This window comes from Mus pahari, chromosome 6 (assembly GCF_900095145.1).
Source record: "Mus pahari chromosome 6, PAHARI_EIJ_v1.1, whole genome shotgun sequence".
Lineage (NCBI taxonomy): Eukaryota > Metazoa > Chordata > Mammalia > Rodentia > Muridae > Mus > Mus pahari.
The window spans coordinates 69,531,809-69,556,165 of record NC_034595.1 but is presented as its reverse complement, the minus strand read 5'-3'; the positions used below and the strand labels follow the sequence as shown (position 1 = coordinate 69,556,165).

At 52.3% G+C, this 24,357-nt stretch overlaps 1 protein-coding gene across 1 annotated transcript in view; it reads left to right on the top strand.

Moving 5' to 3' along the window:
* Positions 1-24,357, top strand: part of Szt2 (SZT2 subunit of KICSTOR complex) — a 45,815-nt gene that overhangs the window by 4,886 nt on the left and 16,572 nt on the right. The window contains exons 3-42 of the mRNA XM_021201345.2: positions 661-834; positions 1,148-1,318; positions 4,495-4,626; positions 5,380-5,521; positions 5,904-6,010; positions 9,818-10,028; positions 10,232-10,402; positions 10,801-11,035; positions 11,173-11,302; positions 11,988-12,130; positions 12,295-12,447; positions 12,556-12,670; positions 12,859-13,073; positions 13,146-13,361; positions 13,689-13,767; positions 13,955-14,049; positions 14,224-14,392; positions 14,529-14,643; positions 14,733-14,846; positions 15,057-15,227; positions 15,368-15,462; positions 15,631-15,754; positions 15,861-16,025; positions 16,117-16,321; positions 16,553-16,668; positions 16,793-17,039; positions 17,782-17,923; positions 18,076-18,168; positions 18,292-18,370; positions 18,471-18,764; positions 18,941-19,082; positions 19,196-19,303; positions 19,558-19,621; positions 19,829-20,014; positions 20,339-20,506; positions 20,583-20,670; positions 20,789-20,860; positions 21,049-21,250; positions 22,338-22,437; positions 23,497-23,626. Coding sequence (XP_021057004.1) covers positions 661-834; positions 1,148-1,318; positions 4,495-4,626; positions 5,380-5,521; positions 5,904-6,010; positions 9,818-10,028; positions 10,232-10,402; positions 10,801-11,035; positions 11,173-11,302; positions 11,988-12,130; positions 12,295-12,447; positions 12,556-12,670; positions 12,859-13,073; positions 13,146-13,361; positions 13,689-13,767; positions 13,955-14,049; positions 14,224-14,392; positions 14,529-14,643; positions 14,733-14,846; positions 15,057-15,227; positions 15,368-15,462; positions 15,631-15,754; positions 15,861-16,025; positions 16,117-16,321; positions 16,553-16,668; positions 16,793-17,039; positions 17,782-17,923; positions 18,076-18,168; positions 18,292-18,370; positions 18,471-18,764; positions 18,941-19,082; positions 19,196-19,303; positions 19,558-19,621; positions 19,829-20,014; positions 20,339-20,506; positions 20,583-20,670; positions 20,789-20,860; positions 21,049-21,250; positions 22,338-22,437; positions 23,497-23,626 — 5,878 coding nt within the window. The remainder of the gene's footprint in view (positions 1-660; positions 835-1,147; positions 1,319-4,494; positions 4,627-5,379; positions 5,522-5,903; positions 6,011-9,817; positions 10,029-10,231; positions 10,403-10,800; positions 11,036-11,172; positions 11,303-11,987; positions 12,131-12,294; positions 12,448-12,555; positions 12,671-12,858; positions 13,074-13,145; positions 13,362-13,688; positions 13,768-13,954; positions 14,050-14,223; positions 14,393-14,528; positions 14,644-14,732; positions 14,847-15,056; positions 15,228-15,367; positions 15,463-15,630; positions 15,755-15,860; positions 16,026-16,116; positions 16,322-16,552; positions 16,669-16,792; positions 17,040-17,781; positions 17,924-18,075; positions 18,169-18,291; positions 18,371-18,470; positions 18,765-18,940; positions 19,083-19,195; positions 19,304-19,557; positions 19,622-19,828; positions 20,015-20,338; positions 20,507-20,582; positions 20,671-20,788; positions 20,861-21,048; positions 21,251-22,337; positions 22,438-23,496; positions 23,627-24,357) is intronic.

Below are 24,357 nucleotides of genomic sequence, written 5' to 3'. Positions count from 1 at the left end.
GTGTCTGTGAGTGTCTATCACATGTGTGTAGGTGTCTGTTGAGGTCAGAAGCTGGAGTTAAAGGTGGTTGTGAGCCTCCTGACTCTGGGTCCTCTTGATGAGAGCTCAAGCTTGCTTGCTTGCTTACTTTCTCTCCTTCCTTCCTTCCTTCTGTCTTTCTCCTTTCTTTTTTAATTTTTAAAACATTCATTCTTATCATTGACTGCAGTTTCCCCTCCTTCTTCTCCTCCTAGTCCCTCCCTTCTTCCCACCCAGATCCATTCCTCCTCTACCTCCCTTCTGAAAAGAGCAGGCCTCCCAGGGATATCAACCAGACACTGCATAGCAAGTTACAGTAAGACTAGGCACAAACCCTCATATTAAGGCTGGACAAGGCAACCCAGTAGGAGGGAAAGGATTACAAAAACAGGCAACAAGAGGCAGAGATAGCCCCTGCTCCCACTTAGGAGTCCAACCAGAAGACAACTACACAACTATAACATATATACAGAGGGCCTAACTCAGACCCATATAGGCTTCCTGATTGTCGGTTCAGTCTCTGTGAGCCCCTGTGAGTCCAGGTTAGTCAGTTCTGAGGATTTTTGAGAGCACAGGCTTTCTGAACCATGGAGTCATCATTTCCCCTGCCCATGGCCCTTTCTTTCTCTTCCATCTTGTCAGCTTCAATCTGAGCAGGAGTTGGAAGTCCTCAGTGTTCTGCCCCCTGGATGGCAGCCAGATGAACCTGTGGTCCCAAGGCCATTTCTTCTTGTGCCCTCCACTCGAGTCACCTTCCTGGCCTGGCAGTATCGTTTTGTTATTGAGCTGGACCTCAGCCCATCGACTGGCATTGTGGTAAGAGGTTGGAGGGCAGTGGCAATGACGACGGGCTAGGGGTAAGAAGGAGATATCTGGGAGATGTGGGAGTGAACCCAGCCTTGTGGGGGAAAAGACACGCCTGGAATGAATGGTAAGCACCCAAAGACAGGTCCCGTTCCGTATCTGGGGCACGGTTGGAGGTCCTGCTGACCCTGGATGGTAAGCACCCAAAGACAGGTCCCGTTCCGTATCTGGGGCACGGTTGGAGGTCCTGCCGACCCTGGAAACCTGCTGGGTCTGTTCTTTGCTTTGGACACCCTTGTGAGAGCTCTCTCTTCCTTCCCCTCAGGATGATTCTACGGGGGAGATCTTGTTTGATGAAGTTTTCCATGCTCTGTCTCGTTGTCTGGGTGGGCTGCTTCGGCCCTTTCGAGTGCCTGGGTCCTGTATCAATTTCCAGCCTGAGATCTACGTGACAATCCAGGCCTATTCCTCCATCATTGGCCTGCAGTCCCACCAGGTAGTGCATCTTCTCCCTAAGCTTGGACCTGCAGACTGAACTCCTGATAGCCTGTTGACACAAAGCCCTCACCCTGTCTCCCCCGTGTCCCCAGGTAGCAGGTCCTCAGTTTAGCTGCTGTGCCATCTAGCTGTCTGTTCCCCTATTCTACCTCCCCTTCCCTCATTACAGAGTCCCGTGTAGCTCAGGTTGACCTTGAGTTTGCTGTGTAGCCAAAGATGACCTTGAACTTCTGATCCCACTGCTTCCATTTCTCAAAGGCTTGGATTGCTGGTGTGAGCCACCCAGGGTCTCAAGAATGCTCAAATTATCAATCTTATCAACTGCATTCCAGCCAAGCCTCTGCCAGCTTCTTGGGCATGCATCGTATTTACTCCTGCAAGCGTCTCCCCTTGATAAGGGTTTGCTCCTCAGGACTTAGAAGACTCTGGGTAGCTGACAGCAGTTAAAACACATGCTTCTCTGCTCATCCTGCAGATGCCTCCGGCGTCTGGCCCTGGCCTGTCTTCTTTGCTTTCACTTCCCCACCTCTCTCCCCACCCCTACCCTCACCCCTACACAACTCCATCAAGTGCTGTCTGTCGTGGTGACTCCTGACCGTAGTCCAGGACATAATCTATTAGGATACTTTTTTTGACATTTGAGCTACTTCAATCACCAGAAGCATAATTTGTGTTAAAGACAGAGAAGGGTTATTTTCTGAGGGCCCTGTGTTCTGTCAGGTGTAATGCTGACTGCATACGTAATTAAACGATTTCTCTCCTGGCAGTGCAACCTATCACAAAGTACTCCTTTTGGAAAATGTTCAAGTCTGTTACTGAAATACTTGGTTTTGACCCAATTTCTATATATCTGCTCTTTTTTTTTTTTTTTTTTTTTTTTTTGGTTTTTTGTCCTGGAACTCACTCTGTAGACCAGGCTGGCCTCGAACTCAGAAATCCGCTTGCTTCTGCCTCCCGAGTGCTGGGATTAAAGGCGTGTACCACCACTGCCCGGCTTCCATATCTGCTCATAAGCACCTGAAACCATCCCTCATGGCTGTGGTGCCAGCCTCAACAGTCTGACTTTCTTTGAGAGCTAGATGCTAAGAGCAGCCACCACCTAGAGATCTGACACATATTACAGAGCAGTTGGTACTTGCCAGGTCTCAAGACAGGACTGTCAGCCCTCTGGCCGAGGTTCAGGGGTCTCCCAGCACAGCCTCTACCTGGTGGGTACAGGCTGTACCTCCAGAAGGAGGACTGGCTTTGTGACCAAGTCAGAAAGAGTTAAGGAGTTCCTCAAATAGTGTTCTTCCTGCTAGACACGGGCGAGAGCCCGGCCTCTGCCATCCGGGCCCAGGCTTAGCGCTGGGGCACAGATAAATCAGGTCCGTCTCTGTCCTGATGGAGTGGTTATGAGCGTAGTAGAGGAGACATATATTAAAGGAGATCATTTCTGCTGAGTACAGTAAGGGCACTGACGGATCCTGACACAGGTACTGTGAGAACACCGGTAGGGAACAGCCAATAAAAACCCCACCAGTGTCAGGAATCTTTTAAACAAAGCACGTGAAATGGAACCTTTTGTTTTTGTTTTTGTTCTGTTTTTTGAGGCAGGGTCTTACTAGGCAGACCTGGCTGGCCTGGCACTCTTACTTTCTGCCTCAGGTTCAGCTTTCTAAATACTAAGATGACGTGCTTGTGGCATTCCACTTGGCTCGCTTCTTTCTTCTTTAGTACTGAGGGTTGACCTCGGCCTCATGCCTGCTGAACGCGTGCTCTAACCTTGCGTTATAGCCCCAGCTCTTTTCATATTCTGTGTTTTGAGATAGAATCTGACTAGATTGCCACGCTGGCTCTGAGGTCACTCTGTACCTTAGACCTTACTTACAATTCTTCCGCCTCAGTCTTCCAAAAGCCATTGTTAACGTTTTGTAGAGTTTCTTTGTTGTCTAGTAAGTGGGTTAGTCCTCCTTTCTTCATCCAGAAGAACAGGAAAACATCAGGTCCGTTCCAAGTAGATGACTCATGTCCTATGTTTTTATAATGTGAGGATTGTTCTATGTCAAAATACGATTTTTAATGACAGCTTCCCTTCTTGTGGAGTTATCTTTTGAATAAGGCTTCAGCCCAAGGTGACCCAGTATTCAATATGTAGCCTGGGCTAGCCTCAAACTCTTGTTGATCTTGTCTTTGTCTACCTGCTGCGGTTGTAGGTGTGCATCCCAGCTTCCAGCTGTCAGAATTTACTGTTTTATCCTGATGCATTTCAGTCTCCCATCATTCTAAACAATAGGAACACATTCTCGTAGTTCTGTGGTTCCAATTTCTGACATTTCTCCTTCTCTGCCATCTCAGAGACCTGGAGAATGGTCATTCCCTAATCCCTTACCCAGTCAAGAACAGGGAGCCGAGAGGCAGAAGGAGTTATTTGGCAGGAGGTCAGGGAAGGGTGAAGGCAAAAGGGCCATCGTGGGGACTACAGGCCCATCGGCAGACTCAGTGGTTAAAGAAGGAAAGGCCCTCAGAGAAGGGGTGAGACATAAAAGGTTCCAAGTGGGAAGATCGCCCTAGGAAAAGGGACAGGAAGAATCTTGAAGAGACAAATGTACATGGGTGTGCCCCTGGAGCACCCTTCAAGGGTGATGACATCTCAGGTGTGGACAGTAGCCATCCTCTAGGTCAGCGGGGGATCCTAGTGGCTGGCCAACTTACTCCCTAAGGAAGAGTGCGAGTTATCTACTGAGGGTAAAGGAAGAACCTTAAGCAGAGAAAAGGTCTAGAGTAACTGGTATGTGAAGTACATTTGGGAAGAAAAGAACATTAGTTGGACTAAGGCCTTGCCAGGCTGGGGAGAAGTTTACAGATAGCATTCCAACGTGAGAGGCACTAGGAGATCCTATCACTGCCTTAGAGGAACGGGTGAGGGAACACAGACCAGAGGAATAGACATAGGGACATGGTGATCCTAGATTAAGGTGGGTAGTGACATGAGGCTCCTGAGCAGGGCTGCCGTGCTCCTGGGTTGAGTGCAGCAACAGACTCCCAGAGGAGGTGAAACTGGACGTGGAGTTAAACTTTGGGTGCCTGTTGGATGAGAAGTCAAGACTTGCTAGCACAAAGAATGTGCAGAAGAGAGGTATAATGTCCAGTGCTCTGCCCACCCCATCTCTGCCTTTCCCTTGTGCTTCTCAGGTTCTGGTGCAAGGCTGCCTTTTGGACCCTTCCCAGCGGGAGGCATTCCTGCAGCAGGTATATGAGCAGCTCTGCCTCTTCGAGGATAAGGTGGCCACCATGCTACAGCAGCAGTATGAGCCCCAGGGCCAGGTAAATGGGAAAGAAAGAGGGCAGAAGCCATTGAGAGGGCAGCTAAGAGTGGGTGGCTAAGTGAACCAAGGATGGAGTGCTATGCACAGTCAAGGCAGGGGCCGCTCCCCTCCAAGCCCTCTGCCCCGATTCACGCTGGGAGAAATGAAGGCATTTGCCTGTGAGGTTTTTTTGTTTGTCTTGTTTTTTTACCTCTCCAGTCCTGAGACTGAAAGGACTCTGGCAGTTATGGTCTCTGTTTAGCATTTTTAAAGCTGTTTGGCCTGCTGGGGTGTCCGCCTTGTTACTTTGGAGACTGTCAAAAGTGGCTGCGCAAATAGTATGTGGTGACGGCCTTGTGTTTGACTGGTTATGAAATACTGGAGAGCACTGATGGGGAAATGTGGAGAGGCTGCCTCGGCAGCGTCTGATACTTCACCTGGTGCTTGAATCCCTTCCTATCTGCAGCTCGTCATCTTAGCACGTGCTGGGCATGAGGACACAGCAGAGCTCAGCTGCAGTGTAGGGAACTTGGGGCACTGAGGCCTACACCTGTCTGATCTGGGTGAACCCGGCTCTGAGTTGCAGTTTGAGGGCTGGGTGGGGACTCAGTGGCAGACTATGTGCCTGGTAAATATATATATATAAGACTCGAGGTTCAGTCTCCTGTGCCAAATAAGAGAGATGGAGAGAAAGACTATAGGAAATCTTATTTTGGCTGTAGATGGGGCAACATTACTCTCTGTCCCATTCTTTACTGTAATTTTGGGCCAGGCAGAAGACCAGTCCCCAGAATCAGGGGAGTCCTTGGGCCGGAAGGTAGGAGTCTCCATGGTGACAGCTGATCTTGGGCTGGTCAGTATGATTCGCCAGGGCATCTTGGCGCTGCAGTTACTGCCCTCAAATTCTAGTGCAGGTCAGTAGAAGATATATTGGTATATGTGGGGAAATGGGTTTAGACAGGGTAGAGGGTTGTTAGCAAAGACTGAAGTTTCCCTGGGAAATTAGTGGGCCCCAGGGAAGAAATTCTGTTTTCTTGTTTGCAAACCATAAGTCCTTACTCATGCGGAGTCCCTGTATATTCAGCACCGTCCACCCTTAGAGACCCTGACAGGAAGGACCTCATCTGGGAAATCTGGTGTAGGAGCACCTAGGGGAGAGGCAGGAAGAAATGGGAAGGAGTCTGGAAAGTGTGTGGAGGGCAGACACTGAGGTCTTGGGGCACTGTGGGTTGGGCCTCCCTGTGACTTTGGTGGAGCCATTGTCTCCAGGGCTATCTATCTCATTTCCTGTCTCAGGGATCATTGTGATCACAGACGGGGTGACCAGTGTCCCTGATGTTGCTGTGTGTGAGACACTACTGAACCAGCTCCGCAGTGGCACTGTGGCGTGCTCCTTTGTGCAGGTGAGGACCTTGCAGGAAGGAGGAGTGGGCATGGGGCAGCTCACTAAGTCAGGAATGGCCAGTTACTTTCTTACAGGCAAGAGTGAAGATGGTGACATGGTTTCCTGGGGAGAAGGTGCCAGGTCTAGATCAGGGTAGGTGACAGCTGTGGCAAAGGACTCTCGATTTGTCCTCTTTTCTTAACACGTGGTTGGGGAAAGAATGGAAACTTAGAAATCTGAGTTAGTTCTACTCCCATCTGCCCACTTAGTTACTGCTTTAGTTGCAAGGGTCAGAAAACCCAGGTCAGACTAGTTTAGCCATGTAGGAAGGGAAGGCCTGTTCCGGGACCACCTCTCTGATTTGGATGCACGGACTGCAGGGCAGGGGGCAAGAGCTTTGGGAAGCAAGGATGGGCATAATAAGCAGGGCACAAAAACCCAGTCCTGCTGTGTAAATAAGTTTAAGTTTAGTTCACTGGGTGATAATGTGGAGGAGAGTTGGGCTTGTGTTCTGCCTTTCTGTGGAGTAAAGACAGGAGGACAAATTCAGATTTCTGCATGTGTTAGAATGACCTGTGGCGGGGGCTGGAGAGATGGCTCAGCGGGTTAGAGCACTGACTGCTCTTCCAGAGGTCCCGAGTTCAATCCCCAGCAACCATATGGTGGCTCACAACCACCTGTAATGAGATCTGACGCCCTCTTCTGGTGTGTCTGAAGACAGCTACAGTGTACTCATATAAATAAAATAAATAAATCTTTAAAAAAAAAAAAAAGAATGACCTGTGGCTCAGTGCTGCATCTCAGTGAACTCCATTGTCTTTAGAATTAGACTGCCAGGTCTGAATCTCCACACCGCTCATTAGCTCTGTGACATTGGGCACACTGCTTTCTCCCCAGATGAGATTTATCTGTCAAAGGAGATTGTAAGAGTGCCCACCTGACCGGTGAGATGGATCATTTAAAGTGCATAGGCATGCACATTCTTGGGTGACAAATGGCTGCTCTTTGTGGTAGCCGGCAGTTGGATGCACAGATCTCGATATTCCGGAAGAAACAGTATCTGAGTGGTCAACATTTTAGATGTGTCAGACTGCACATGCTGACTGAGAAGGGAGGAGTGTCTCAGAAGACCAGCGAGGATGGAGGGTTGGCCTGGAGAGTGCTATGTCAGAGAAGTCGGAAGTTTGGAAGGAAGGGGTAGTGACCTTAGTGAGAAGCAGCAGAAAGAGAAGTAGGATGAGGAATGCAAAGTGCCCTTTGGACTTGTTGGTCAGGAAGTCACGCGGAAATGCTTTAGAGCCATTTCAGTGAAGAGGCTGCGAGGGAAATGCACATTACAGAGCGGACAAAGGGAAAGAGCTATTGGCAAATGTTGACGTGAAAGATTTGGCTGAAGTAAGGAACAGGAGAGGAGAGGAGCCAGACAGAATTAAAGGTGGAAGAAAGCATGTTCTTTCTGTTTGGGTTAGTTTGCTTTTTAAGATAGACACTTAAACATTGTTCTTTTAATATATTTACTTGGAGTATGTTTGTCTCACGGTGATAGGTCTCATAGACATTGTCATACAAGTAGATATGTCCTTCGTCTTAGCCACATTCAGTCTCATACCTCACCTCACCTTTCTTCCGCCTCTCACTTGTGCCTCCAGAGTCACTTCTAGTTGTTATCAGATTCACAAATGCTTTTATTTATCTGCATAAAATCTAGGATTCACAAAATCAGAGGAATGAAATATTTGTCTTTCTGAGTCTGGCTTTTATTTTACTTAATGTGAAATTACCTTCAGGTACATCAGTTCTTCCTACAAGCATCATAATTCTTTATGATTGAATAAAACTCCATTGTGGAGACTGGAGAGATGAACTGCTCAGCAGTTAAGAGGACCTTGGTTCTAATCCCAGCACTCGGGAGGCAGAGGCAGGCAGATTTCTGAATTTGAGGCCAATCTGCTCTACAGAGTGAGTTCCAGGACAGCCAGGGATACACACAGAAACCCTGTCTCGGGGGAAAAAAAAAAAAAGGACCTCAGTTCAATTCCCAGCACTCAGCTAGCTTACAACTGTCCGTGACTCTGGTTCAAGGAGCTCTGACACCCTCACACAGACACATGTTACATTCAGGTACAACACTAATACACACTTTAAAAGCAAACAAAAACCTCCATCGTGGAGCTAGGCCACGTTGTCTTTATTCTTCTTGTTTGGACACCTAGGCTGATTGTCTAACTTGACTTTTGTGACTATGGCTGTCATAAACATAGATGCGTCTCTGTGGCATGTTGACTTAGTCTTTTGGGGACATACCCAGGAGTTACTACCTAGCTGGGTCATTTGGAAGCTACTCTTTTAGTTTTGCGAAGGCCTTCCATACTGATCGCCACAGTGGGTGAACTAATTTACGCTCCTGCCAACAGTGTGCAAGGCCCCTCTCCCAGCAGCCTTACTGACATCTAAGCTTTTTCTGAACATAGTCATTCTAACTGGGAGAGATGGCATCTCTATGTAGTTTTAATTGTTTTGTTTGTTTGTTTGTTTGCTTGTTCATAGTTCTAAGAGGTCATAGTGTCTAAAAAGGGCTTAAGAATTAGGGGGAAAACAGAAAAAGGACCTGATAGTATAAAGTCCCAAACATGACAGGAAACGTTGGCTCTAGAAACAGGTTGGACTGTTCTTTACAAACAAATGTCAGTTTTTCTTTGAGACTGAAAGTGCAGGTGCGTTCTGCCAAGGGTCTCCGTTTCCTCTCAGCAGTAGCAGGATACAGTGAGGCAGGAGCTTCTCTAAGGACAGGCAGCCTACACAGCTCCCTCGGGAAGCCACCAACGCTGACATTGTGATCTTTGTTGAGATTTGAGGTAAGGATAGAAGAAAATGGAGGCAGATGTTTGACACTGGCCCTTTTGAGCCTGCTTGACTGTAAGGTGCAGGCTGCATTGGGAAATGAGCATCAGGAGAGTGTGGGTAAACTTGGGAGTCACCAGAGGCTGAAGACCTGGCAGACTGTCAGTGATGTCAAAGCACAGCAGGAAGAGGGTGGAAGGAAGCTAAAGGGATATTGTATTGTGGGATGTGGCAATTTAGAGATGTGGCAAATTGCAGAGATGAATTCATTCCAAGTGAAGCCAAGGGCCAGCGAGTAGACAGCTGCAGGTGCGCGGGGAAGGAATGAAGGTAAGGAAGCGAATGGCCAGGAAACGAAATGAGTCACATGGACAGGTCCGCAGACATCCTCTGCAGAGGTCGGGCAGTGAGTGGAGGCTTTCCAGGCCCTCATTTCACAGCTGTGTGACTTTGCTGTAGTGTGTGACAGCAGCCACAGACAAAATGCAAAATGAATACGTGTGGCTGTCCCATAAACCCCACTAACAGAAAAGTAGGTTTGGGCTGATTTGGGCTGTAGATTAAAAGTAGATGGGTATATAGCCTTGTTGTTGGTATGACCAAATGCTTATTGTCAGTGCAGGCTCTCAGGCCCCACAGCAGACATGTGTGTTAACACAATCCCAAAGGGTTTGTGTGCACCCTAAAGATTAAGAAGCCTTTTGTTAGACCTATAATGACAAGAGTCTGTTGGAACCCTTAACAAAACCCGTAGAGAAGGCTAAAGCGTGTTTTTGACCTAGATGAAGGAGGGCTGAGTGTGGTGTGGCCAGCTGGCATTGGTCTTAGACAGGCTAAAGGATAGGTACAGGGTGGGGGTCTATCCTAGGAGCACTGTGCCCCACTTCCCCTCCGTGGTCTGGAAATTGGGAGCAGTAGATCCCTCTCCTGCTCTTTTTTTCCTGGCTCTCTGATGGAACAGGGTCTTCCCTTGCTCTCTCTCCAGGTGGGAGGAGTTTACTCCTACGATTGTAGCTTTGGTCATGTGCCTAACGTGGAATTGATGAAGTTCATTGCAATGGCAACATTTGGCTCCTACCTGTCCACTTGTCCTGAGCCTGAGCCAGGCAACCTGGGTCTGACTGTGTACCACCGGGCGTTTCTGCTCTACTCCTTCCTGCGCAGTGGGGAAGCCCTGAACCCTGAGTACTACTGTGGTAAGGCCAGGCCCTGTGGGTTTGACAAGGGCAGATGGCCCTTGGAGATGGCATGGCCTTGGCTTTGGGAGGACTGGTGGTCTGACTGGGGCTGGCTTCTCTGGTTCTCTCTCTCCTGAAGATCTCAGCATAGCCCCTCCCCTGCACACACATCAGCTGACACATCTCCACTTTCTCCTTCCCCATCCTCACGGATCCTCTAGGTTCACAACACCGCTTGTTTAACGAGCACCTGGTCTCTGCGAGCAGCAACCCTGCCCTGGCCTTGCGAAGAAAGAAGCACACTGAGAAGGAGGTGCCGGCCGACCTGGTCAGCACTGTGTCTGTCCGCCTCCGAGAGGGCTACAGTGTCCGAGAGGTGACCCTAGCCAAAGGTAAGAGTCACCAGGTCCCACTGCAGTTTCACAGGCTGCTTTCTGTGTGTGCAGACCTGCCAGGTAGATAGGGGACACCCACCTACTGCATATTAAAGTGTCCCCATGAGAGTCTCTGCTTGACATTTAAGACAAGTGAGCTTTGAGGTGCTTTCAGGCTGAGTCCTCTTAGCACATAGTTCCCAGTCCATCTCCTGCCTGAGTAGACAGCCATGGGGTGTAGTGTCCTGGACCTTGCTTCTGAAATGTATGGAACTGTGCTTGGAGCCTTGGCCGGGCTCGAGTTCCATGACACAGGTCATGGAGTTCCGTGACACAGGTTCCATGACACATGAGGAGGACTCAGGCCTGGAATCCTGCTTCTTCTAAGCCTCCCTTCCCCTCCTGCTCTCCTGAAGGAGGGTCCCAGCTGGAGGTGAAGCTGGTGCTGCTGTGGAAACACAATATGCGCATTGAGTATGTGGCTGTGGCGCCCTGGCCCCTGGAGCCTGAGGGTCCTCGAGGGACCAGGGTGGAAGTGACAATGGAAGGCGGCTATGACATTTTACATGATGTGTCCTGTGCACTACGGCAGCCTATTCGCTCACTCTATCGCACTCACGTTATTCGCCGTTTCTGGAACACACTACAGAGGTAAGTGAGGCCTCTGTGCATCTGGGGAAAGCGATCTAGTGTACCAGGCTCATGTCCAGGGCTCTCTGTACGTCCAAGGTTCCCTTCATCTGCCCCCGGCAGTCTGCTGTAGCTCAGGCTTGGCCCCTGTTCTACAGCATTAACCAGACGGATCAGATGCTCGCCCACCTGCAGTCCTTCTCGTCGGTGCCGGAGCATTTCACGCTTCCAGACAGCACCAAGAGTGGAGTGCCGCTCTTCTACATCCCTCCAGGCTCCAGCACCCCGGTGAGTAGGCCTGAAACTCTGGAGCCCTCTCATGCTTTCCTAGCCCGGACACCAAATCCACCACTGTTCCTTCTCAAGTCTGAGGCACCCAAACCAGCTTTAGCCTTGGAAGCATCTCTTCTTCCAGCATCCTAAGGCCCTGGGGAACTGTTAATAGAAAGAGAGGCCACCCAAGCAGCCTACCCTAACAGATCGTCATTTTGCAAGATGTCAGGTGATGGTGTCCTAGCAGGCTGCTGTTGCCCTTGCCTGTCTCTGTGTGACGTACTCGGGCCCCCTCCTCCCCAGTACCTGTTTTTCAACTCCTGCCTTCCATGTGACTTCCTGAAGACTACAACTTTCAAGTTCTGTGTTCTCTTCCCTCAGTCTGCAGCTGATAACGTGGTACAGCGAGCACATGGCCCACAGAAGTGTCCAGTGGCCTCGTCATTAGATTTTGCCAGCTCTCAGCCACTTTCCTGTAAAGTCAGCAATATAAGCTAGGCAGATTCCGTCCTCCTGCTGGGTCAGCTTTAAAGGGCTGTACAGTCGGTCCTGGCTCCGTCATCCTAACGAATCTTTCCTGCTGAAAATCAGTCTGGGCCTTTGTCCCAGGCTGGCCCGACCCCTGAACTGCATCTGTCATAGCTATTTGCTACATTGGTTTCCATAAACGTTTTTAGTAGGCTGGCCTTTCTGTCCCCAGGTACTTTCCCTTCAGCATAGTGGCTCCGACTCATCCCATGCCCAGTTTGCTGCCTACTGGAAGCCGGTGCTGTCCATGGATGCTAATTCGTGGCAGAGATGGCTGCACATGCACCGCCTGGTGCTAATCCTGGAGCATGACACGTGGGTACCCTCAGGCCCAGGGTGGAGGGGTGTGCTGGGGAGCGGGGCTGGTGGGGAGAGTACCAGCTGTGGCCAAGCCTTCTCGCTGGTCGCCTCCCAGGACCTCAGGGTCTAGAAGCGACTGGGGCTGGGCCATCTGATGTCGCTCTCCCACCCCGTCCTAGGCCACTCCCTAAGCACTTGCACACCCCGGGCAGCAATGGACGCTACAGCACCATCCAGTGCAGGATCTCCCACTCCTCCCTTACCTCCCTGCTTCGAGACTGGAGCAGCTTTGTGCTGGTGGAGGGCTACTCCTATGTCAAGCTGCTCTCCAGGTGGGCAGAGTGGTCTCTCCTCACCCCAGTCTCTCCCTCCAACCCCAGACCGTCTCCCTCCTTCTGAAGCCCATTTATGGCAGCTCACTGGCTTCCATTTCTCTCCAGTGCCCCAGACCAGCCCCCATCCTCCTTCTACATGGTCCGCATCATTGCCAAGACCCCTTGCATGGTTCTTCGCCTGGGGTTTCCAATTGGCACACCAGCCCAGGCCCGGCATAAGGTAAGCCCTGACGGCCTGACTGGCGAGTTCTGGGGTGCAGATGAACTGTTTCCTTGGCCTTTCCAGCTCAGTGAGGAGAGGTGCCCCAGAGGAACGTGAGAGGCCGAGTTCTTTCCATGACTGGGGATCCCTTCTCCCAGACATGGACGAGTTGGGAGTAGGGAAGTCTGACTATATTCTCCCCCCAGATCGTGTCGGGCTTGAAGGAAGAGATCCTGCGCCTCCGTTTCCCTCACCGGGTGCAAAGTAAGGAGCCGACACCCAAAGTGAAACGGAAAGGGTTAGGGGGCATGGGGGGCAGTTCGCCCTCCAAATCGCCCCCCACGCTGGGGCCGCAACAGGCCTTGTCTGACCGGCCCTGCCTGGTGGTTCTTCACAAGCCACTGGACAAGCTCCTCATCAGGTAGAGCGGATGGGGGGCCGCAGAGCAGGAGAGGCTGGGGCAGAAGTCAACGGGGGCCGCCCTGTTCCCCAGGTATGAGAAGCTGCCCCTGGACTACAGGGCACCCTTCCTGCTGACACTGGAGCCACCAGGACCACTGCCCCTGGTGTCAGGCCGCTCGGCCTCATCCAGCCTCGCCTCACTGTCACGTTACCTCTACCATCGGCGCTGGCTGTGGAGTGTCCCATCAGGCCTCGCCCCAACACTGCCCCTCAGCGCCACCGCCCAGCTCCTCTCGGTCCTCACTGAGTACGTACATCTCCAGGCCTGCAGGGCAGCTCAGCTAGGGCCAGGAGAGAGCGCATGTAGGCTCTGCATTTGGACAGCAGCCTAAGCCAGACAATTCCCTTCTCCATGTACTGATGCAGCACAGAGGTCATGCTGTTACCCTTCTCCCCCAGCTCTGCCAGCTTTGGCCTCTGGCCCTATTTAGACCTGATACTCTCTAGGCAATTGCTATTTAGAGCTTGCCTCCCGCGGGCCAGGTTGCATGATGGCTTCTGGGAGGTGGGTAGTTGGTACACTGAACTAAATTTCTCTTCTTTGTGCTTCTGTCCTGTCTTTCGGGGGCTGCAGAGTCCGGCTCTCTGAAGGCTTCCACTTTGCCTGTAGTGGGGAAGGAATCATCAACATGGTGTTGGAGCTCCCAGTTCAGGTGTGTGCCAGCCTTCTGAAACCTACCTCAGGGCCATCAGAACCTGGGACGCTTGCCTCTCAGCTGGATGCTGACTGCTAGAAACTGCCTCCCCTGATCCAGGGACCAAGGCCTTGGGCCAGAGTGAGGAGCTGTCCTGGCCTCGTCACTGCCTGGGTTTTGCCCAGGATCTCCCATTTATCCACAGAATGAACCACTGGGGCAGGCTGCAGCTGAAGAGAAGCATACGTGTGTTGTCCAGTACATCCTCTTCCCACCCCACTCTACCTCCACTAAAGACAGGTGAGGCCATGACCTCTATCCCAGACCAGAGCAGGGAGCCGCTGGCTTTAGATGATCGTGTTGGGTAGATGCTGGTCTGCACAGGCCATGTCACTATCCTGGATGCCGGCCCTCTCATCCTCCCTGCCACAAGCTGTCACTGGACTTTTAGGCTTAGAAGCCCTCCTCTTCTAGCTTCTCAACAGATGATGACAATGATGTGGAGGTAGAGGCCTTAGAGGGGGACTCAGAGCTCAATCTAGTCACCGAGGTGTGGGTGGAGCCTCAGTATGGCCGAGTGGGACCTGGCCCTGAAAGCTGGAAACACCTGCAGGATTTGACCTACTCTGAGATTCCTCAAGCTGTGAGTTACCCCAGAACAGTCCCCTGTTCCTATCAGATTATCCCTTGCTTGGGGACTGTCGCCTGTGCATGTCCTTTGAGACCAGAGGTAGGACCTAGGATAGAATGACTCCTTTCATCTGGTGTTTCTTCCCTAGCTCCACCCACGGGACGCTGCCTGCATAGGCTCCCTGCTGACCTTTGAATACCTGATACAGATGTGCCAGAGCAAGGAGTGGGGTCCTCTGCCCCCAGAGCCACGGCTCTCAGACGGTCAGTGGCGAGGGTGTGTGTAGTAGGGTAGTACGATGGGAGAGAGCAGCCACGGGTAGGTAATCCGGTGTCCTATTCTTTCCTCCTAGGGCTGGACCAACAAGGAGACACCTGTGTCCATGAGATCCCGTTCCACTTTGACCTACTAGGGTTGTTGCCACAGTGCCAGCAACTGCAGATGTTTTTCTTCCTGCTCTCCAGAGGTGGGTATACTTGGAAGCTGCTCACCCTCACCTAAGGGGCAAGCAAACCTGGGCATCTCAGAAGATAGAATGGTCAGCGAGCACTGTGAGCGAGAGTGAGAGAGGGTGGGTGGAGGCCGAGGCTGAAGGAAGGGCTTTGCTAGTCAGGGTGGAGCCGGGGGCACTGGGCGGCAGCAGACTCGTTGCTGAGACAGAGTGTGTGTCGGGCAGAGCCAGAGGGTGTGCCTCTCGCCGAGGGGCCCTGTCCCACCAACGACATGGTGCTGTGCCTGCTGCACAGCTGCCTGGGACAGGAGCTCAGTGACCGGGAGATCCCACTGACCCCCGCTGACCAGGCCGCCTTCTTGAATGAGGTCCTGCGGCGGAGCTTCCGTGACCCAGGTAAGCTCCCCTCTGCTTTCCCAATCCACGCTTCAGCCCTTCACTACCCCAAGGTGGTTTCCATCCTTCCCACCCTTTCACCTCCGAGCCCTGCCTCTCTGCTGGCCCTGTCCTTTTCCACCATCTCTGCCCCCTTGTAGGTCCAGAAGGTCCTCTAGTGGGGGACCATGCAGTCCCTAAGGATCGAGCAGGCAACAGCACCCAGGGCTCTGGAGACTCCACCCTTCCTAGCCAGGTCAGCTCCGCTGCCTTTCCCTGCACACTTACAGTGCGGCCATCCTTCTGTCAGCACACACCTGTGCCCAGGCCACCATCATTCTCTGGTACTTAGTCTGGTGGAAGAAGGGACCAAGACTTGGACTGTGCCCCTGTGGATTGCTCTTGTTCTCTGTCTGTCTTATAGAGTGCAGTGATTCCTGGGGTTCCCGGGTCTTCCATTTCGGCCCAGCCCCCTCAATGGCACTGCTATGCGAGGCTTCTGGGCCCTCAGCATGTGTTCCTGACTTTTCTCCCGGCTACCTTCTCAGGTACCAGTAGCTGACCTACCTCACTAACCCCTCTGCCACAAACCCTTAAGCTCCTCCCCCAGTCCACCAGAGAGCCCTGATAGGCAGGTGCCCCTCTTCTCCGCAGACGTCCAACATCTGACTGCTTATGGCCTGGAGGGTTCCTCTCAAGAGGAAATGAGACCCAAGCTTGGAGATTGGAGTGGAGCTCTGAGCCTGAAAGACCCGGGAGCAACAGGGACTAAGGCTACAAAGTCCCAAGTGCCCATCCTCAGTGTGACCCTTGCTAGTGGTAAGGCTGCTGCCCAAAGTCATTTAATTAAGTACAGGGTGAGGGTGAGAAGCCACTAAGAATGTGAAGACATACACACCTTTCCTCACAGACAGTGCCCAGGAGCCAGGAGAGCCAAGCACACCCTCCTGCCGAGACTTGCCAGCTAATAGTGGGCGCCAGGCTCCCCAGCCAGAGGGTGCTGACGGGCCCCGGCCCCGGTGTCCTGTCTACATCTATAGCTGTTCCCTAGAAGCACTGAGGGAACAAATGGTCAGCTTACAGCCTCCACCAGCACCACGAGATCTCATGTTCCGGTGGGTATGCTTCATTTAAACTCTTGGCTCCTCCCATCCAAGGCGTGGGTGCACACTCAGGTCACTCAGGAGCTTAGCTTCCTAGCTGTGTCCCCAGCAAGTCGTCAGATTTCCCTAATCATGAGTGTGTTTGCTAAGAGTCTGCGCACTCCTCTGGGGCTTGAATGCCTGATGAGGCCAAGGTGTCATTTAGGGGAGTCCACCATGGCCTGTTGTTCCTCACGTTCCTAGGGCTCAGTACCTGGACCACCCCTCCTCATCCTCCGCCTGGATGGAGCCCAGATACAAGGAGGCAGCCACACATTGTGCCTTGCTGCAGGAGCACGCACAGCGGTGCTTTGTCCGCGGTGAGCAGGACTATCGTGCAGGGAAGGGATGTGACTCTGCGGGTGGAACTATAGGGGTTACAGGCTTGGGGACTGGAAGGACAGCTACAAAGGTGATCCTCATGGCCCATTCTGCTTCCATTAGGCCTGTTCCGAAGCTTGCAACAAGCACAGAGCGTGACCTGCCAGGACCTGCTGACAGCCGTCGATGCCTGTGAGGAACTACTACAAGAAGTAGACATCACCTCCTTTCTGCTTGCACTATGTGGCCATACTTGGGGTTTGCCTCACGCACCCCCGAGTCCTGGGCCTCTCAGTCCAGGGCCCTTCAGCAGTAGCATCGAAGAAGGACCGGAACCCCGGGAACGAGCTATCCTAGTTTCTGAGTCCAGGTTAGGATTGTTCTTGAAGGTTGTTGAGCAGGGTGGTAATAGACACATAGACCGAATTCCTACAAGCAAGACTTTTCAGTCCAGAGGAAGTACACTGAGAAGCAGTGGTACCTTGTCACTGGCTTCGTTTCCGGTGTTGTCCCATTTGGCTTTGGTAGCAGTCTCTCTCCCAGGCATATCCCACCTCTCCTAATTTAATATGTTCTGATTAGCTGAGTTAGGGCTAGCCCATTCCCAGGAGTGAACACAGACATTCTTCTGATGTCTTCCATATTAATTGTATGAGTTTCCCCAACTGATGGGAGTGTATCATTCATCTCAGAGTCCCCCAGTGGGCCTCCATTCAGGGAAGGACAAAGGCAGGACGGTAGACGCTCTGTTAGCTTCTGCAGTGTTGCTGTCCGGGAAAGAACAGCTAAAAAAGCTAGGGTCCCACTGGCCCCACCCCAGTGACTTCCCTAGAGGCCGAGATCTCCTGCACTCTCCAAGTGAACACCCATTCTCTAACAAGCTTTGCTGCCTCTGTTCTCCTTGTATGCTGAGTGGTACCACCCTCCACCCAGTGGTGCAAGTCAGAAAGGGGCCACCCTTACTGTAAGAAATGTGTAGGGTAGAGCCCGAAGGCTGAGAGGGCTCCCACGGTCACCTCCCAGGCTGTTTTGACTCCTTGTAGATAACCACAGATGGGTGCTGCTCTGGCGCTTGGCGGTTCTTAACCCCGACGTGCTCCTTCCAACCCCAGTATAGAGACCGAGGACCTAAGCGAGCCCGAGTTTCAGAGCACCCGTGTCTCTGCGAATTCAGACCCTGGTCCAGAGATTTCTCTGACAGATGTCTGCCAGCTCAGAGGAGAGGCACATGATGCCCTTCACAGCCTCATCCAGGTGGGAACTTGGAGGGGAGCAGAAGCGGGTGGAGTCCTACTTAGGCTGCCCGCAGATTCTCCCCCGGGTTGAGGATGGTCACGTGTCCTGGTCTAGTGAAGAGGGCAGGGTCCTTTCAGGGATGGCTGACCTCATGGCCTCTCCCTGAACAGGAGAAGTTCCTGGAGATCAGCCGTCTGCACTTCCGCACCGTTCCCTCCAATCCCCACTACTTCTTCTATTGCCCGCCATCCAGTAGGCGAGAGGTGAGAGGTTCCTTCTTCCCTTCTGCATGCCCAACCCAGAGCCTCTCAGAATCCTTTTGAGTCGTGGTTCTCTGGTGCTGGATGTCCTGCTTTGATCACCTGTCTGCCCCACCTCCCCCTCAGGATGAGGGACCCCGAGACACCGTGGACAGAAAAATCAGTGACCTGGAGTTTTCAGAAGCCGAGCTTGTGGGAGAGGAAGGTGTGTAAACCAGTGGGTAAAACTGGGCTGCTAGTTTCCAGCCAGGATTCAGTGGTCCCTCCTGCTGCCCTCTCCTGTTAACCACATCTTACACCTCTAGGGGACACATCTGCCTGCTGTGTGGTCACTGAAAGCGATCCAGAGCTGGAAGTGGAATACCGGGAGAGCCGAGAACCAGACCTGGGGCCCGCTGGGCTAGACTCCGCATCACTGTCAGATGCAGACACTGTGAACCCCGATGAAGACTCCTTCAGTATCTTAGGGGGCGACTCCCCCACTGGGCCTGACAGCCTCATGCATGACCTACCACCTCTCTTCCTACACCTCACATGCTCCGTGCGGTTGCGTGGGCAGCACAGCTCAGTACCTGTGTGCAGCCTGCCCACCTGCCTGGGTGAGTTTAGGGGAGCCATGAGGAAGGCCAAAGGTCCCCATCTGGCCTGTTTGCCTGCTGGCCCTTGGGAACGGGAGATGGGAGAACCTAGGAAAATGACTTGGTATCATCTAGAACTTGGGAAGCTATACTTTTTCCAGGGTCCCCAGAAACCCCCAATTTTACCTCTCTCACAGGTCAAGTGCTTTCCAGTCTGGAGGGACCCCCGATTGGAGGCCGAGTCCCACTGAGAGACCTCAGTATCACTCTTGATGTCTTTGTGTTGACCTTACCCCTGGAAGTGGAACTACCGCCAGCCTCGGACCCTCAACACCACCGGTATGGCAGCAAGCAGGGCAGGTTCTGGGGCTTTGGGGAGCACGAGACCTTGGGAGACTAGGAGGATAGTAGCTCCTGGCCTGCTCTTTGACTTTTGCTCCAACCCTGTTTAGGTCAACATCTGAGAGCAGTGCTTCATTCCCACGGTCCCCGGGGCAGCCCTCGTCTTTAAGGTCAGATGATGGCCTAGGACCCCCACTGCCACCCCCAGAAGAAGAGAGGTACATCCTTTGTGTGCGTGCATGTGTGCCTGTGTGTATGTGTGTATGATTATTTTTTATTAATTATTGTGTTTGTTTACATTTCAAATATATCCCCTTCTCGGTCCCCCCTCCATGAACCCGCTACCTCCTCCCCCGCCCCTTCACCTCTAAGAGGGTGCTCCATCACCTACCCATCCTTTCTTCTCAGTTTCTCCACTCTCCCTCGGTTTTCATTCTTGGGAAACTAGTTTATAAACCTTTCCTCCACTTAGGCACCCAGGACTGTCCAGTTTGGCCATGCCTCATAGACTGGCTATTGAGAGCACAATGAACGAGGTGAGCCAGTCTCTCCTTCAGTGTAAGCAGTAACCTCCCCCCCACCCCCACCTCCAGTGCTGTGGCTGACACCCACTCAGCCAGGCATATGAGATGACTGGCGTAGGCCTCTTGCAGTCTGTAGGGCAGACTGGCTTCTAGCGTCTTGTGGTTTGGGTTGGGTGATGCCCCACTAAGCAAGGGCTCACACCTGCAGTCTGGTTGTAGATCCGCTGGCTGTTAGAAGACGAGATGGTAGGGGCACTCCGGAGAGGGGGCATCCCCCAGAGCCCTGCCCTGCACCGAGCGGCTGCCCACATTCATAGCTCTTCTGGACGCTCTACCTGCCTCCGCCAAGCTCCTCCTCTGAGTTTTGTGTTTGGGCCAGAGCGCTCCCTCACACAGTTCAAGGAGGTAATAAGCTGCCCTCAGGACACTCCATGGTTTCCTGGGGCTCATCCTTTCTTGGAACCCAGAAAGAAACGCCCTCTCTTAATTTGAATCCATAGAATTTTCCCTCCTATATGCCTCTGCCGTCTCTGCCCTGCCCCCATTTGCCTGGTAGCACAGTTCTGCGGATGATAGCCCTACTTCCCACCTTGGAATTGGACCTGCTGAACTTTGGCAAAGCCATTCAACCTTTTCTACCTCAGCAGTCTTGGGCTCCCATCTGCTTCTGTGGGGAATCCCAGTGTCAAAGAAATCCCGCCTGACCTACGATCTCGGCTCCTTCCCTAGGAGTTCCGGCGCCTTCACCTCCCCGGCCACGTTCTCCTCGAGGACCCTGACAGTGGCTTCTTCTTTGTGGCAGCTGGCCAACAACCAGGTGGACTCCATGGGGAGCCCCCTTCAGCAGCCTGGGCTTGGCACAACCATGAAGACAGGGCTGAAGATGCTGAAGGGGAGGTAAGTCTGACCTGGGGACCAAGAGGTGTGGCAGTTGTCATATGGCTATATCTCAGTTCTGATTCTTGTTTTTCAGGTTCTGACAGCCAGCCCCCAAGTCCCTGGCTCCCTAGAGGATTCTGAAGGCACCCCCCTCATCAGCCTTCCCAGCCTGTCACAGGGAGGTAAGAGAAGATGGGCAGCATAGGCTGGGGGCCATGGCTGTCTCTCTCAGCTTCCCTTTCTACTGGCCGACCCTCCACACGATCCAGAGGCACACCAGGCATTCCCTTCTCTCTACAGGAAGTCAGCCTGGGCCTAGTCGGGGACTAAGCCTCATGTCCAGTCAAGGCAGTGTGGACTCAGACCACCTTGGTAAGCTCAGGGTTGGGGTGGAGGACCCCAAGTTGATAGCAGCTGGGTTTGGGGCTGCATAGGGAAAGGCCTAGGTTGGGGGTCAGAGGGGACCTACTTAAAGGAGTCTGTCAAGCTTGACGCCCTTGTGACTCAGATGGCTTGGGCTCAGCTAAGGGAGAGGTTGAATGTCAGCACATTTGACACAGGTTATGACGGGGGCAGCAGTGGCTCAGACAGTGAGGGTCCCGGGGAGACTCTTGGTGAGAAAGCCCTCTTCACACTGCGGACCCCACCTGGACCAGCGCCTCCACAGCCTTCGCTCTCTGTCCTTCCTGGGCCCTCCCTGCCTGATTTCTGGCTCATCATCAGGATACTACAGGATCGTGTGGAAGTGTATGCACACGCACGGTATGTAGAAGCCATGTCCTGTACCCCGACGCTGTCAGCTTCTTGTGCATAGTCACACAGCACTTCTCTTCGGGGTTACTGGAAATACCTACAGCCTGGCATGGTGACATGTGCCTTTAACCCTCCACTGGGAAGGCAGAGATAGGAGGAGCTCTATAAGTTTGAGGTCAGCTTGGTCTCCATTGTATGTTCAGGTCACCAGGGCTACAGTGAAACCCTGTCTCAGAGAAAGAGAGAAGCTTCAGAGCTTTGAAGGGATCTTCTAAGGTCTGGGACTCTCGATCTCTTCTGGAAAAAGCACAGCACCCTTGGTTTTGGTTTGTTTGTTTGTTTGTTTTGTAACATAGGGCTGACCTGGAACTCATTATGTAGACCAGCCTGGCTTTGAACTCATAGAGATCTGCCTGCCTTCGCCTTATGAATGCTGAGAGTAAAGGAGTACACCTTCATGCCCTGCTCTCTGGACTTTCTTAGTGGAGCTGAAAGGCTATTAGGGATTAGGACTTCTATCTGAGCCTTAAGAGCATCATTGAAGGCCTTAAGTTCATAAAAGCTTTAGAAAAGTAAGAGTGGTGGCTGCTATTTAACAAGTGTACATAGCATGTAGGTGCCTGTCTAGCATGTGCAGGGATCAGCTTGTCTAATTGACCTGGGATTACCTATCACATCATATCAGTTCTACATAGTATCGCCCTAATAGTGTGAGTGAGTGAAGAAACGCTGCCCACAGTCACAGTAAGTGACAGAGCGAGGGCTCACAGCTGGGCATCTGCTTAAATACCCAGCTTTTAGAGGTGACATAGGAAAGGCCACCATCTTGACTGAGCTTCAAGAATAATGGAGAGGCGTGCTGGCGATGGGAGCCTCAGTGGTCCACGAGGGAGCTGGCAAGGCAAGCACAGCCTGGGCTTCCCAGCCCACTGGGAATCTCTGCTTGCCTTTCCCATAAGCTCATTTCCTTGGGACATTTGTACCTCCTTTATATAGTTTCCTTTGGCCCCCAGCTCCGTGGCCTTCCCTCCAACGTAGGACACCTAAAACTGCCTCCCTCTGCAGTTCTCTCATGTTCTCTGTCCTTTTGGCCTAGGAGCCTGAGTCGTGAGGATGGCGGCCCAGGCGCTGAGTGTCGCCACCTGCAGCAACTCCTGGTGAGGCGTGTTGGGGAAATCTGCAGAGAGGTCAACCAGGTAAGTCAGCCTGGGACGGGGCGGGGATCTAAGGCTGAGAGGAGGAGGAACCAAACTTTAAAAGTTTGCATGGTCTGTCTCAGACTTAACAGTGACAGAGACCTTTTCTAGGACACCCTGGCTCTAGAAAGTTGTTATTCCCACAGTGCCCTACAAACCAACGAGTTCTCATTCCCTGCCAGCGACCCTTGGCTTCCTGGCCTTACACTGGGAAGTCAGTGGAGGCAGACACAGGGCTCCTGGCTATCGTGCTTATGTAGGAAAGGCCAGACAGGCATTGAACAACTAAAGTACATGGAAGGTTTCAGTGCCAGCCGTGAGGAATTCTACAGTGAAGAGGAGGCTGCTGGGAGAGCGCTTGGCAGGGCTCTGACCCCGACTGTCTGGGAACATGTCTTAGTTAAAGCAGTGTCAAGTAGAGAACTGAAGGCTACTGAGCAGATTCTGATGAGGGGCAGAGACTTGCTGGGTTGGCTCTGAGCTCTGTTAAGTAGGGTGCTGTTCCCTCGTGACTAACACTGTGCTTGCTGGTGTCCTTCCAGATTGGTGGTGGGTTTTTGTTTGGTTTGGTTTTGTATTTTCCCTTTTACAAATTCAGAATTTCCAAGTCCCCACACTACCGATCCCTGACTGGCCCATCATTCTCCGTGCCAGCATCCCCTGTCCAGTCCAAACACCTGTATCACCTTTTTCCCAGTACAGACCGAACAGTGTCTGAAGCCATGCGCTCTGGGTCCCCTTGACAAGAAATCTGTTTCTTGGCTTTCACTTGACAGTGCCTAGGAGTAACCTTTTCACACTTCTAGGGTAGGCTGTTCTCCCGGCCGAGGCAGGCCAGGCTGATGCAGTATCAAAGCAGACTGTCTTTGCCTACCTCCCAGTCCTCGGTACATCCATGTACTTTCATTTCTGATACACTGTACATTAAGTAGTCCCGGTTGGGCTCCTGATGTTTTATTTGACCTCAGACCTCAGTGATGGTGGGCATTCTCTGTGGCCTGACCATCACCCACTTACTAGAAAGTATTTCAGTTTTCTGACACTTTCTCCTTTTTCTAGCGACTGCTCCTTCAAGACCTTCACGACAGTCATGTGTGTAACTCCCTTCTGGTGGCCGAGAGCGAAGAAGATCTGTGGCGCAGCGAGACACCTTTCCATTCCCGTCAGCGGGCAGTCCTGCCCAGTGACGGTACAGTCATAGCCAGGGGCCTCCCTGACCAGGCAGCCTCGCTGTCTGTCCTCTGTCCACTTCTCGTGTGAGGAGCAAGACTGGAAAGATAAGGAGCTCTGCACTTGGCTACTGCTAGGTCACCACTGACTTTAAAGAGGGAAGGAACAAAAGCCAGATGACAAGGCCGAGTGAGGATAGAGTTGGAGCGGGCAGAACTGCTCTTTCAGCTAGGTCAGCAGAGAAAATGGATAGTGACCGAAGGAAGGTAGAGGCGAGGAAAGCCTTCTACATAAAGGACAGAGCTGAGCGTGCTCTGTTCAGTAGGGGGAAAGCCTGTAAGGACGGAAAGGATGAAGAAGAATCCTGCAGAAAAGAGATGGTTAGTTCTAGGCTGTGACCCGGCTTCCTAATGGCTGGCCTTTGCCTGGCCTTGCCTTGATACCTGAAACATTGACCTTCACCCAGCAGTGGAGTAGACAGGAGATTGTGTGAGGGAGTGGGAAGTTGCCAGCCTGTTCCACCGGGAGGAGAGAGAGGGGAAGAGCCTGAGACACTGTAGCAAGGTTGGTCTTCTGAGCATCCCTCCAGACAGGCAGACACAGGACCCCTTTGGGATTCCTAGAGTTTCTGGTCATGAGAAGCAAACATACTAATTTAATAGGGGAAGTAATTGAAGTCTCAACCCTTGGACTCCCTTCTTCTGCACCTAGTAACTGAGTTTTGTGCTGTGGCGGTCAAAAAAAAAAAAA